Below are 14939 nucleotides of genomic sequence, written 5' to 3'. Positions count from 1 at the left end.
CATCTTGTTGAGATAAAACAAGTGGTCCTCTTGCTTTATCTCAACAAGATGTACCTGCAAAAATGTTTGATTCCATTAGTTACATTGAACAGTTTGCTGAAAGGCATTACATGGGCTGTTTAAAACAAAAAACTATCAAATATTCTTTATATAATGCAAGAGAACTAAAAATACAAATCTATTCAGAATCAGCATTTTTCACACTATTGTTCTCTAACTTGAATCGTCCATAACTTGAAGTTTTTTGTTGCCCCTTGGAGCTTCAACTACTGAAGTTTTACTGTATTGTCATGTGAAAATTTAGAGTATAATAAAGAAGCTAACAAATAAATCAATTTTGAAATTATTTAACTCAGTACATCAAGAGTTTCCAAATTGGATGCTAGCAGCTTCTAAAACTGCTTTCAGCTGGGTCACTCAGTGATGTGTCTGAGTCACATATACCAGTGACTAAGTAACACACTCAGTCATTCATATGAAAAGCTTCATGCTACTCAGTAGTGGCCATTTTGTGGTAAGGTCTGTGTCTTTATGCCACAGATGCATGCCACTAATGATTGTGGGAAAGAAGGATACCGTTGAGTGGTATCACTCAGTTGCAAGACCAAGTGGCCTAAGGGTTCATTAAATTACTACAGATCATTTGGATTGAGTGAAAAAATTTTTTTTTTTTTACATTGAAAAACATAATAGAAAAAATAATATATAGTAACTGATATATATAGTAACTGATATATCTTTAAATCTTAAAATAAAAAACACAGTTATCAGTTTTGATTTGTTTAATAAAAAATTGTTATTTCTGTTTCAATAAGAAGTAAAAGATGTATTTAATAAGAAGTAAAAGATAGTTAGGAACTCTGCGACAGACTAATGAATAATTAATCTTATGAACTGGTTCAGTTTAAATCCATACAAGTAATATTTTATATTATAAGTTTTACTTAAAACTTTATCTTTGTCTTATAAATTTATGTTGTTAATACGCAATTAAATATTATCTGTCATTGTTATTTTTTAATACACTGTAAATACTGAAGTCATTAGAATATTCTAAAAAGTGAATTTTAAATGATAAAAATCTACTTTTAATTTTTAATAAATGTATTTAGTCCTATCACATGTTTTAAAGAGAGATTTTTACTTTTTTAATAAAAATAATCTTGATAAAGCTATGTTGAATATTTTATATACAAAAAGCATTTATCCGGTGTTGTATTATTTAAGACTATTTTTTAATAGAAAGCCTTGACAGTATATTTTTACGAGGCTTGCCGATGAAAATACTAAAGAGGTTCCTTTGTAGTGAGACAATTATATATTTGTTTCAAGGAGTTGAACATAAATATACATCTGAAGTTGCCATATTTATAGGTTTTGTGCTTTTTCACTTGCATATTATCAATATTTATTTTTATCATTTTTTTTTTTTCTTTTGCTGTTAACTGAGATGAATACTTTGGTAATAATAGAAAAATGAGACTAGCATTTTGAAAACTTATTAGAAATTAAATTATTAATATATTCAAATATCAGAATATAATTTTTTTGTTATTGTCATGTTTTCCGCATAAATGTAAATTTTTGTATCATATTTCATTGGTGATGTGCTTGATTAAAAAAATATATTCGTGAAATTGCTTTCACTTAGAAAAATCAAGATCAAGCTGACATAAATAGTTGTCAACATGTAAGTGCAAAGTCCTATACATAGTTGTCATTAAGCCAGAAAAGAAGACAAATTCATTCCTTATTAAACTAAGAGAATAAAGAGTTTAATTTATCAGAAAAAAGAGCAGGCACAAAGTCATACATTTCTTCGTTTCATCAAAAAGTTTTACAATAGCTTCAGATGCCGACACAATTAAATATTTTATTTCATTATTCTTGACAAACTATTTGTAGTTATAATTTATTAAATTGAATACCTGGCATGATCATATCATTAAAGAAACAGAAAAGGTATTATTAAGATTATCAAACAGATATTTAATAATTGAAACATTTTTGGACTGAATTTAGAGCATTTTTATCAGATGATAAGCTTAAATTGAAATAATGGACAAGAAACAAAATAATGACTTTCATACATTAGGAGTAACAGCTTTGAATATGAACCTGTTTAAAATGTGAATAGAATATTCAAATTTTTAATAGAAATAAAAGCAAATTCTCTTAGTTTTAATATAGAAAAATATTATTGAAAATATAATTATTCTAACTTATACAAACTTTAACAAATTAAGTAAACGAGTAAGATGAATGGTTACACAATTATAAACAACAAAGAATAGAATACAATTAAGTTTTTCCTATGCTAAGCCAAGTTTTTTATTTTGTTAATAAGGAAGTTATTGTTTTCTTTTCCAAATATAAGATATGTTTAACACAGATTTTAGAACTTCACTAAACATTATTATTACAATGTTATGTAATTTGTCTATTTAGACATACATTTAAGTTTTATTCGTGTCTTGTTGTGAAATTTTTATTGCATACTAAAAAGGTTTATTTGTTTTTACCAATCTTTTAATAGATCAAAAAACCATTCCAGTTTGATTATTTTTAACTTTGAACAATTGCTCAGATTTATTTAAAGTTAATATATAATTTTCAAATATAATCAGAATGATTTTACCATGAAAATGTTTAATTTTATACTGAAGGTATAAGAATAAAATTTTGAAAAGTTTAAATACAATTCATCTTTGTTTTATATAGGGATTGCATGTAATTGAGTACTGCATGAAGCAAAATTCCATGTGAATTTGTGCTCCATCCCAAGTAGTCCCAAATGATGCCTTAAATACTTATGTAACTATTTATAATTAACAGAAAACATAAAATATGTTTGATGCCACCCTGCCGCCCTCCTGCAATAGTTTTGGTTTTGTTGTATAGTGTCAAAAGTTTGTTTCAGTTTTAGTTTTAACACAACTCACTGGTCACAAAAACTTGCTTTTGCTTTTTTGAGTCCAAATCAAAACCTTTTACTTCCACCTGATAATTTTTTTCTCAAAGAGAGACCTAATACCATTATCTTTTTTCCACAATAAATTTTATAATAAAAAGTACTGATAGACTTGATGGTGATAGGAAAAAAAGCAAAAACTTGCTGATTTAAAGGGACGAGAGCATTACTGGTTGCTTATCATTCTAATAGCATTGCTTTGACGACAGCAGTAATTTTAACAACTTGTTATTGGAATGGGACTGGAAACTTAAGCAGAAGATTCTTCTGTTGATTGACAATGATGTGGTGGATCAATAATTTTCCACTGTATGTATGTCTATTATTTTTACAGTTTATCTTACTTGCTATGCTTTTATACCACTATTTATGTTTTAACTTACCTTTGTATTAGATTATAATAATTTAATTTTCATAAAAATCATGTATTTACATGACTTTTAGCAGATTAGTGCTTATCACTTGATGCTCCAAAAACTCATCCACTCAATACAACATCACTCATCCAATCTTGTAATCAGGGCATAATCTGAATTATGAAAGCATATGTTCACTATGAAATGCAGTTGACTTTTCTAAGACATTGAAATTAAAAAATAAGTGCAAAAAAGCTGTTAAAAAATATCATCTTTCTAGATTCTTTTTGCCTTCTTAAATGAAACTGGAACTGAGTTATATTAATTTAATCATGATTGCCAACTGTTTTAAGCATGGGAGATTTACTAAAACTACAAAGATGTAGATGAAGAGGGAATGAAGGAAAATGATGATTTAAGTCCTGATAATATGTCACTATCTTATTTCAATGCATGGATGAAAATTGACAAAGGTATCTGCTTCTGAAGAACTCCTTACAGAAGAAATCTGTTCTGCTGTAATAGAAGTGGCTACAATACACAGAATGTTGAAGCAGCTGAAGAAAGTGATGAGGAGGTTGGCATAATTAACTCCTCAAAAACAAATTACTTTTACCACAAAATATTTTTGAGCACCCCAAGTATTACAGTACTTGCAATAAATTTTATCCATTTTTTATTAAATTTTCAACTGAGTTTAACACAGTTTGGTTTTCCTCATACCATAAGTATAGCTTAGCCGTTGAAAAAATTTTTAAATTGTTTTATTTATTTTAAATTCCAGTGTAAAAAATTGTTATATAATTTTTCACTGTAATTGTCTGTTATTTTTACAGTTTATTTTACTTATAATTTTTTTTTATACATACCAATGTTTATGCTTTAACTTACTTTTGTATTAGATTATAAATACCATGTATTTGTCATGTATATTTTATTTGTAATTATCATTTTTATACCAGACATGCAACTAGGCCCTATTACCTGGGTCACACTAAGATCTCTGCATTCTCTTGTTTTAGAGGTTTTGAATTTGACAATGTAACATGAAACCATCCATGTCACTGCCAGTCTGCCTCTCTTCTCAGTGCCCCTTTACCTGGTGCTCAGGTCACATGCCCTACTTGTATTCCCTAGTTGTGTCCTTGTTTACACTGATATTTTATATATATATATGTATGTATAATCATTTAGTGAAAAGGTAAAAGCTAAAGACATTAACATAAATAGATCACTTTAGTTTTTACCTTTTACTGAATGTTTCTTTCCATTGTATAGTATTTGTTCATTGTATATTTTAATAGCTAAATTGTTTATTGAGTGTGGAGTAACATGCTTTTGCATTACTTTTGTATTGAATAATAAAATAAAAGTTTTTTTTATAACAGATGATTTGCAAATAACTTTAAGAGGAAGAGAAGCATTTCAGGAAACAATTGAAGAAGAAGTAGAAAAATATAAGAGAGAATTGATTTCTTTACAAAAAGATTTTGAATATAAAGAAAGTAGACTGACCAGTGAAAATGAAAATAAACAAAAAGAATTGGAAGATTTGAGAAAGGAATTTTTAAATGAAAAGAATAAGTCAGAAAAATTACAACAAAAGTTAAAAGAATTAGCTTCATCTAAAGGAACTGAACTAGAAACATTAACTAATATCGATACTTTAAAAGCTGAACATAAGGAATTAACTCAAAAAGTTAACAAACTTGAGAAAAGTTTAAAAACAAAAGAGAACCACTGTCATGAAATTCAGGAAAAATTAGATTCTGCAACCACATCGAAGAAAGAAATTTTAAATGAAAATAAGCAGTTAAATTCAAAATTAACTGAACTGGATAAAGAGGTATAGTAATTTAAATTATATCAAAATTTTTAAATCATTGTTTACTTATTTTGTTTTATTTATTTATAAAAATAAGCCAATAACAAAATTTAAAATTGATTAAATAATGATTGATTAAATAATGACTGATTAAATAAATATAGGCTATTACTGTAATATACATAATTTATTTCAATAAACAGTGCAGTCTCTATAACTTAAATTTCATCTTCAGCTGTACTGTTCACTCGGGGCACTTACTATAAGAGGATGTTATTTATACTGAATTTATTTGAATAATAGTCATGACTATTATTAAAACAACCAAATTTATTTTTTGTTACTATTATTTGAGTATTTACAGCATCAAAACTACTTCTAGTGTACTTGTTAAATGTCAACTCAAGTTTATAATATGTTACACTCTCATTCATTCTAAAGTTACACACTGTAAACTTGTAAATTTGTCTTCTTTAATTAAATACTTTACCCCATATGTTTGTAATATCCACAACTAGTATCAAGGACGATTACTATTTCTATTCTTTGAGAATAAGGTGTGACTATTAATAGAATAAATCTGGTAACTTATTTTTCACTTTATCATTATTCAAACAACAATGCAACCATCTTAAATTTTATTTCAATACATGGTAAGAAATATTATACATTTCAGTAGCAGTGACATTGCTGAATAGAATGTGCACTTTTCCAGTTTATAACAAACCTTTATCCTTCTCCAATGCACAGCATACTTACTATTAGAGGGTACTATCTATAACCTTTTCATCTTGCAGCTAGTTGTTTATTGGCTGGTGCATATCTATTAAAGGTAACTGTTCATTAGAATAAAAGTTTTATAAATTTTTAGTTTGCAAAATTTATTGCAATTTCTATTTTATTCTAAATTTATAAAAATAAAATAATTCACAATTATTAATAAAATCTATTTATAGTAAAAGCTCTTATCCATCAGAGATTGGAACTGAGGATGTGACAGATAAGAGAATAGAATTATCTCTTATCATTACGAAAAAATTAAGTTACAATCTATAATACATAACGCTATACTTACAGTATTTTACAATGAACCAACTGTTTATTTGCTGTATAGTGCAGTATTTACATACAATGCAGTACCTTAAGTACCATACTGTACAGAAATAGAGACTTACTGGAAGTAAAATTCAGTAAAATACTGTACAATATGTACAGTACGTCATTATGGTAATAGCAAAAAAGAAAAAATACAATAACTCTATTATTGAGATTTTACAGTATCTGTTTATTGAATTTAATGGATATTTCTTTCATTTACGACAATATTATATTTATTATTACTGTACAGAACTCTTAACTGCAATGACAATAATTTGTAATGTTGTGTAAGGTATAAAAAAATATTAAGAATATAATGAGCTTTATTGTTTTCTTATTCATAACTATCATCTATTACTATAGTAATAGGTAATAATATAAATACAAATATCCCTCATATAACACAGTAGTTACATTTCAAAAAATCGCCATGTTAGGTGAATCCATGCTATACAAAACAAAGGACTAGTGTAAAACAGGGTTAGGTTCCAAAAATTAACAGAAGTATAATATTCTTTTTTGATACTAAGAGAAATATGTCTATTAAAGTAACCAATAATTTATTTCCAATCAATAATTAACTAACAATCGCAATTAAAAGTACACTCTCAGATGTTAATTTTAGTGAAATGAGGGCATTTTTTTTATTTTTACAAAGCTTTCTGATTTTTTTCGTTGATTTTGATTAGAAATATCAGCAACGTCTTTATTTTTTTTATTTTTACCATAAAATTTTTTATATGTGACAAAATAAAAATATGTTGTTAATCAAAAATTTGTTATAGTGGGTTGTGTTTCTTCAATTGAGGACTGAGCACTACCTACAGTTAAAAAAGGTTAATAACACCTAAAAATGTTTAAATAAACTTTACTAAATACAAAGATTAATGTATAAAGACAAAACACAGTGACAATCTTAAAGGCTAAAATCTGAAAGCAACAACAACAACAACACCTGGTTGATAAGAAAGCAAGGATGAGGAAGAAAAAAAATAGCAATATCAGTTTTCATTAAACTAGACAAAAGACACAAAATAAATTGAAAATTTCAATATTCTAAAATCTGTGGACAAATTTGAGATAACACATACGCTTACTTGAATAAAAAAAATATTGAATAAAGGAGTTTACATTTAAAAGTTGCAAAAGTTTGTTTGAAGGATTTCCCAAAATCTTGAACTGTGTTAGAGCAAAACTGGAAACCGTGTTATGCAGGGGATTTCCCTAATTTATTAACCACTTAGAACAAAACTGTGTTGTATGAGGGATACCTGTACTGAATTTTTTAAAATATTATATAACAGTTTGATTTATATTACTACGTAACATTCCAAATATAAAAATGATTGCTTAAAAAGTTTTTTGATTTAAACAATTATATTTATTTTATGATAATCATAACTTTAGTTTATAATCCAAAACTAAAGTTTTAAGTCTTCTCAGTTTCATTTATTTATTTATATGCATTCAATTTGTACTTAATAATAATTTATATGACTATAGAATTATTGCACTCAGTATAATTTTTCTTCTTTATTGTATTGCATTGGCTGCATTCAGCAGACTCAACAATTCTGGAGCTGTGTGAGTATCTTCCTCCTGAATGTTCTCTACAGTAGCATTCTTTCGGAACGTGTTTGGTATTTGGTGTTTTGATGTCGCATTTGGCAGCGTCTTTTGTTTATGCTACCTATCACTAGCTGAAACTGACCAATAAGGCTTTTTGTTCCAATGCAACATCATTCATTGTTCAACAGATCCAGGTTGCTACGTAACAGCTACCGATTTGCTCAGTTACAACTGTTGAGTCTGCTTGAGATATGGTGTACAGTACATCAAAGAAAGATGTTTGGAATATATAGTAATGGTTCTGTTTTTTAAGTCAATGATACAATCAACACACTTACTTTTTTTTTTTTTTTTTTACTTTTTTGCCCTATGGGCACTAAGAGGGCTACTTGCATTTTTACAAATCATTTGAAAATTGAATTAGTTAGTTGTTCTTTTGTGCATTTATTGGCTTAGAGACACATTAAAATGACTGTGAGATATTGTTAAAAAAAGTACTAGAACACTAATTCCTAACTCACAAATGCACAGTTTATTAAAAGGAAAATAGTTTTTATGGTTACTTTTTTTTATTATTTATTTATTAGTATTTTTCATACTAATTGAATTTATAGTACTCAGTCTGCACTTGATGCTTGAATGTTCCTTTAAGGGCATAGAGAATGGATATCTTACAATAAGTTGTTAAAGTTTGTTAGAGAGAATCTCAAATCAAATCAATGATATATTCTTAGACCTCAGTTTTTTCCTACTCTTGGTCAATAGAAAAATGATGAGAATGAAGCCATGTCTGTTCACGATAATCCCAATTCCACACTTCTAGCAGTAGACTGCATAGTTTAAAGATTAATAAACTTTTAACATGTTCATTAAGAATGTGGGATCTTTTCTCTGCCATAATGAAATTCATATTGCTTAAGTCACATGCTAATTTTATGCCTTTTTTGATGACACTTTAAAAACTCAAGATAAAGGATTGTTCAATGAATAAGGATTGTTCATTGTCTGCAATATTATTCATGAAGGCTATTAGATGTTTCTTCAAATAATTATTATGAAATCCATGCTTTGCAAGTCATTTAAACAGACAGTCTGTTATTGTGGGCAATGTTTTATTGTGTAATTCAATTAAGTCAAGATCTTTCTTTTTATTTGTTTCTTCTTTTAATTAATCTATCAAATGAATAATAATACTAATCTTACTAATACTAGTAGACTCGTCAATAAGAATCTGTTTCTATCTATGCCAATAATTTATTTATACATTATAGCTTTAATTTTATTTCTCATATGATAATGCTCTAATATATTTGTAGTACTCATTGTCAAATTCAAAGTAGGGCAATGGATGTACAGTACAGTAGCATTTAATTTTTGAAGTTGTAATGGGTCAAAATGGTCAGAATACAGCCTGTTACATTATGCAATATAATACACATTTCCAAAAATTTTTGGGGTACTACTAACTTCAGATTCACTCATACAATGAATTATTGTTTCCAAATTTTGCACCTTTTTTTTTTTATAGCTGCATGGTGCAGAAATGCACCATGCAACTACAAAAAGGTTTTTCATACAAGATTAAATATGTAAAGTATTTTTACAAATTGTTTTAATTTATAAGTAGGGACATATACAATAAAATTGTTAACAATAAATTTACACTTTACAGTTAATTTATTTTTCTTGGAATTTTTCTCATTCCTTCTTTATAGAAATGAAGAGAGATACCTTGTAGATTAGATATCACCTACATTTATTGTTATACCATTAGCTAAATGTAATTTCATTTTCATAAGATTGCTTAAATGATCTATTTGTAGTCTATTTTGATTTTTCATACTAATTGAATTTATAGTACTCAGTCTGCACTTGATGCTTGAATGTTCCTTTAAGGGCATAGAGAATGGATATCTTACAAAATTTAAAGTGTCACTGAAAGTTGTAAGTGTTCCAGTTTTAGTTCTTTTGGTATTTTAGAATTAAAATCACTTCTGTTATTTGTAATAAATACTGAATATTTCTTTAAATATACGATATAAACTACAACTGCAACAGTTATTTATATATAGAAATTATTTGGATCATCGTGAATGCTTTGTATGTAGATGTCCTTTTGTTGGCTGTGTGTAGGGAGTAAAAGCACTTGTGTGACTTCCTACAAGTTAGGGAACATTGGTTTGAACTATACAAAATTCAGCATTAATATGGGAAGTAGATTTTGAGTGCTTATAAATTTTTATACAGTGTTATTAAGTACACACTTATACTCTTGCTGTAACGTGACACTGAGATGGAATTTCATTCTTTTGAAATGCTGACTCCCTGTGCTTTAGACAGTCCTAGATTTTTTTATGATGGTATAGGTCAAGTATCCTACGTAATTCTTCAGACTTGCATGTAATCTAACAAAATACTTTTTTCCTCTTCTTTACATGTCAGCAGACCAAACATTTGGCTGAGTCACTTCTAATTCTCTATCACTATTGTTTTCATCTTTAGATGTTAATGAAGTCCAGGATATTGACATTTTGTTACTATTTTTACCAGCATTTGTGTTGTTAATATTTTCTTTTGAAGCTTTTTTCTTGTTTTATTGATAAATATAAAGATATTTTGAAGGTGGCTTTTCATCTGTAGTATTATTTGTGGGTACTGTTCAAGCTGCAAATAAGCCTTTTGATGTTAGGCATCACATTCTCAGGATGCAGTTTGGAAGTTCCAGGTGCAAACATAGGACCATGTTGTACAATGCTAAGGAGGAAATCTGGGGGTGAAATGTCATCCCAGCAAATTAATGGTACGGCAGGTGAAACTTTTTTGCGCAGTTTTTGCTTAGCCGAAATCCAATTTAATTTTTTACAGTACCTCTTCTCCAGGTTGCGTGCAAGAATTTCCTGGAAACAGGCGAACCTTCTGTTTGCATCATCAAGTGCAGTTGGATCTCGTTTGAAAATTTGATTCTTCACCCTGATTTGATCAACTTATCTAGGTTAGAATAGACAACCCTCCTTGAAGATCTAATGGCCTTCCTTAAACATAAAACCTTGAGCTTCAGTAAAAGTGATTCAGCAGCCCTTGGGGAGGTATATCCAATGAATTGACATAGGAAATCCTATTCTTCCCATTCTTCTGGCACTCCAAAAGGAATTTAAGTTTAGCCCTAGTCCTCGTTAGGGCTAGCACTATCTTTTTATAAACTTTAGCCGACATAGCTTGCATATAAAATAACAGTCTTCTAATCAGAAATACTGGAGTGAGAAATGAACTGTCACAAACAAAATTTTTTTTACCAGTAATTGAACTAAACAAAACTTCTGAACGTTTTCGGCCTTCACCAAGGCCTGCTTCAGGTGCTGAACTAAACTGGTTTCCTACTTGGACCATTAGAACTATGCTGTTCGATTTTAAACATTGTATATGTCACATTTTACCCCTCTGCCTGGCTCCATTTGAATTCCTCGAATAGGTATCTCCACGCATGCACGATAGTCTCACCGTCTTTATAGTTAATACAGTTGCCTCTTAAATTGGCTTTATGAATCTCCAAGGCCTCCAGGTGACAAATATGATTGATTTGAAAGGCCTGTCTAATTAATCTGGTGTTCCGGAAGTCCGCCTGAACGTCCGGGTCGGTGGCGTACACTGACAAGGCAGTTTTTATGACAGTAATCAGTATGTGACATTAAGTGGGTTTGACTGTATATTGTTTTATATGCTGTTTTGCATTATTAACGTAAACATTTCTTATATCTTAAATTATTGATTATTTAAAACAAATAGAAAGGATGATAAGTTTTAATAATTGGTTTAAGAAAATCTCTCCCATTATTTCCAAATATTATTGAGATTTATTTTTTTTGGTATACTGGCACAATGAAGTGACACTTGATCAACACTGGGCGAGTTTTCCATCTTTATTTAGTCAGTCTGTAAACTATGTTTTAATCTTCTAATTTTAATATGTTTAAATTTTATTGCAGATTTTAAGATTTTAAAGTTAATATAATTTCTATCGCATGCTGGGATGTTCTGACTAATAGACTTAGGGAGGAAGAGTGTTCTTAATTGTCTATTTTCCGCAATATGAGTTCATAGGTAATTTACACTGATGACAAGTCTTTCTATCTCACTTCTTATCTTCATAATATAATCCGTTTCTTAGTGCTATGCTTTTTTCATATTTTCTTATTCCGATGTCAACTGCCGTTTCTGTTTCTAAATATTCTTTGGTACTATCGAAACCTTTAAAATCTTAAAATCTGCAATAAAATTTAAACATATTAAAATTAGAAGATTAAAACGTAGTTTACAGACTAACTAAATAAGGATGGAAAACTCACCCAGTGTTGACTAAGCGTCATTTCATTGTGCCAGTATACCAAATACAAATAACGCAGTTTTGATAGTACCAGAGATTTATTTTTCTTTGGACTTTTCCCTTAACTTTATTTCTTTAATTGACTCCTGAAGATGGATGTGTAATCCAATAGCATTGGATTACACACCCATCAGATTTTTTAAAAATAATGTATAATATTAAATCTTTAATATTATACATTAATAATGTAGAGCTAAACATATAAATCAAATTATAAATATAATTCTTTGATATTTCAAAGAAAGTTTACAAACTATAGGTTATAAAGGTTTGATGCATTTCTGAGAATTTTCACTCCAGAAAAAATAATTTGGGTTAGATTTTAATGATTCCTTTTCTTCTCAGAATTTGGAATTGTAGACCAAGTAAATAATGTTTCAGACATAAATAACAAATTCCTTTAAAAGATAATGAATTTAATTTAATTTTCTAATTCAAAACCTTTCTAATTATAAAATTCTAATGAAGAGTATCTGTAATCTAGTATTGTTCAGTTGTTAATTTTGGACTTGATTTATTTATTGCCGGTTGAAGTGAAAAATATCTGAATGTTGTTCAAAGCAAACTGTTTTGAGAAATTTTGATAATTTGCCAAAAATTATAGTATAATACCAATATTTTTTCAATTCAATAAATTATTATAATAAAATTTTATAATATATAAAATAATTAACTATTATAAATTAATGTACAATACAAATATATAATTTGTTAATTAAATGTTTTCTATATTTAAAACGCAGAGCATTTTTAACGTGCACAGATATAAGAATTTACATCTTTTGAAGTTTAGAAATTATATCAAACCATTACAAAAAACAAATGATTTTAATTATTATACAGAAAGTATAGCTTTATTCTTAAATTTATTATTTGGATACATTTAAGCAATTTTGTTTAATTCATAACATTCTTCAGCCAACAGATTTATTAATATAAAGCAGTAAAATACAAATATCTAAAAAAATTTTGCAGATATTATCAAGTGAAACGTATTTTAAATATATTATAATTAAAAAAAATACAAAAACTAATTATTCAAATAATTAAAAGTGACCTCTTTCCTCTTCTTTTATTTTAAATTTAGTATTTTCATAACATAGTTTCAACATCATTTGCATCTTTTATTTTTTTTTCTATGTTTATCCTTCTTTATAGTTGCTGCTGTTTATTTTATTTTTTTCAAAAATCCTAGTTTATGTTATAAATTTTAAAGAACATACATTCTTGACTTTATATAAAAACTTGTACAGCAATAAAGATATTTATTTCTTGAATATTTGAAGTCTTTAAAAGAAGCTACTGTAATTTTTTGTTATAAATAAGCTTCAAATAACACATAAACTATTCTAATTTGTTAAATTATCATTGATTTTTTTAATAAAAGTGTATGATTAATGTAAGTAAACAGATGTTTTTAAAATAAAGTATAATATTAAATCTTTAATTTACAATAAAATATAGAGCTAAACATATAAATCAAACTATAAATATAATTCTTTGATATTTCAAAGAAAGTTTACGAACTATAGGTTATAGTTGCCAACAACAACTCTATTCTTGGCTAGGAACTATTATACTTAAAAATAGGTCATTTGTATTTACCTATAATTTTATATATAGAATTAGTATTATCAGGTATTATTGGTATTTCATCACAATTTAAAGTATGCGGATTGATTGCAATTATTTGTAATTGGTAGTAAAACTATATAATTGTTTAAGTAAAAGTGCAGTTTATTTTTGGTATTTAAGTGTTAAAAATATAAACATTTTTCTTATTAAAATAAAATTGAAGTTGCATACATTTTAACATTAACAATAATTTTAAAAATCAATAAGTATATAATGTATATACATATAATTGAATAAAAATTAGTGTGTGTATTTATGTGTACATGATAAGAAATAGATAAATTATAAGCAAATTCTTTATATTCTAAAAATATTAACACGATTTCCTTTATATATAGCTTTATCTAATGTATACATAATATTATATCTATACGTGTACTGTACAGTACACAGTATGCAGTAAGTACTGGTACATCAAAAACCGGCAAAACTGAAAATCATTTATTTCAACAAACATTTTCCTCCATACACAATGGACATTGTCAGGTTCAATGTAGAGAATACAAAACAGAAAATATTTGTAGTTCTTGGTGTGTTTGATGTGCTTATTGTTTTAGCCAGTATCTCTACCACTGACTTTACACAGTATGTTTTTATGACCTAGTTGTTTTCTGTAAAAAAGAGTCACTGAACAACTAATTCTACTTTAACAATCTCAGTATCATAAATTAAAAGTGTGTTTCTAGAAACGTAGTTAACGTAGACAAAAAATTTCTCTTAAACATTCATTCGTGTATTAGATATCATATTTTGAGATGCTGTAACTGTGATATATTATGTAAATTTATACATATAAAGTTGCAGTATAATTGTATTATGCTACAATTTTATATGTATAAATTTGCATTATAATAATTTAATACAACAAGAAATCTTGTTAAAGAATAATTGAATGTAGATTATTTTATTCTTAGCACAAATTTCATTTTATTAACTTAATAAATATTTATTAAAATTTCAGTTTTGAATAAAAATTTTCAGTAATTATAATTTTAGTTTTATAATAATGATCTTATTGATTCGTTGTTTTCGGAAATTAATAGGAAAGAGTTAGAATTTAAAATAATTAACAAGAACCTAATTAATTTTACTTCAAAAATTCCA

At 27.2% G+C, this 14939-nt stretch overlaps 1 protein-coding gene across 7 annotated transcripts in view; it reads left to right on the top strand.

The window, feature by feature from the left end:
* Window positions 1–14939, top strand: part of LOC136988021 (putative leucine-rich repeat-containing protein DDB_G0290503) — a 72322-nt gene that overhangs the window by 9838 nt on the left and 47545 nt on the right. For all 7 annotated transcript variants that reach the window (XR_010882713.1, XM_067285800.1, XM_067285797.1 and 4 more), the window contains exon 3: window positions 4716–5173. Coding sequence is in view for 6 of the 7 variants with exons in the window: in XM_067285800.1 (XP_067141901.1) it covers window positions 4716–5173 (458 nt within the window). In the remaining variant the exon portion in view is untranslated. The remainder of the gene's footprint in view (window positions 1–4715; window positions 5174–14939) is intronic.

The sequence above is a fragment of the Centruroides vittatus genome, unplaced genomic scaffold, assembly GCF_030686945.1.
Source record: "Centruroides vittatus isolate TY-2023 unplaced genomic scaffold, ASM3068694v2 scaffold_3038, whole genome shotgun sequence".
NCBI classification, from domain to species: domain Eukaryota; kingdom Metazoa; phylum Arthropoda; class Arachnida; order Scorpiones; family Buthidae; genus Centruroides; species Centruroides vittatus.
The sequence above is the reverse complement of the archived record's forward strand: the minus strand, read 5'-3'. Positions and strand labels throughout refer to the sequence as shown.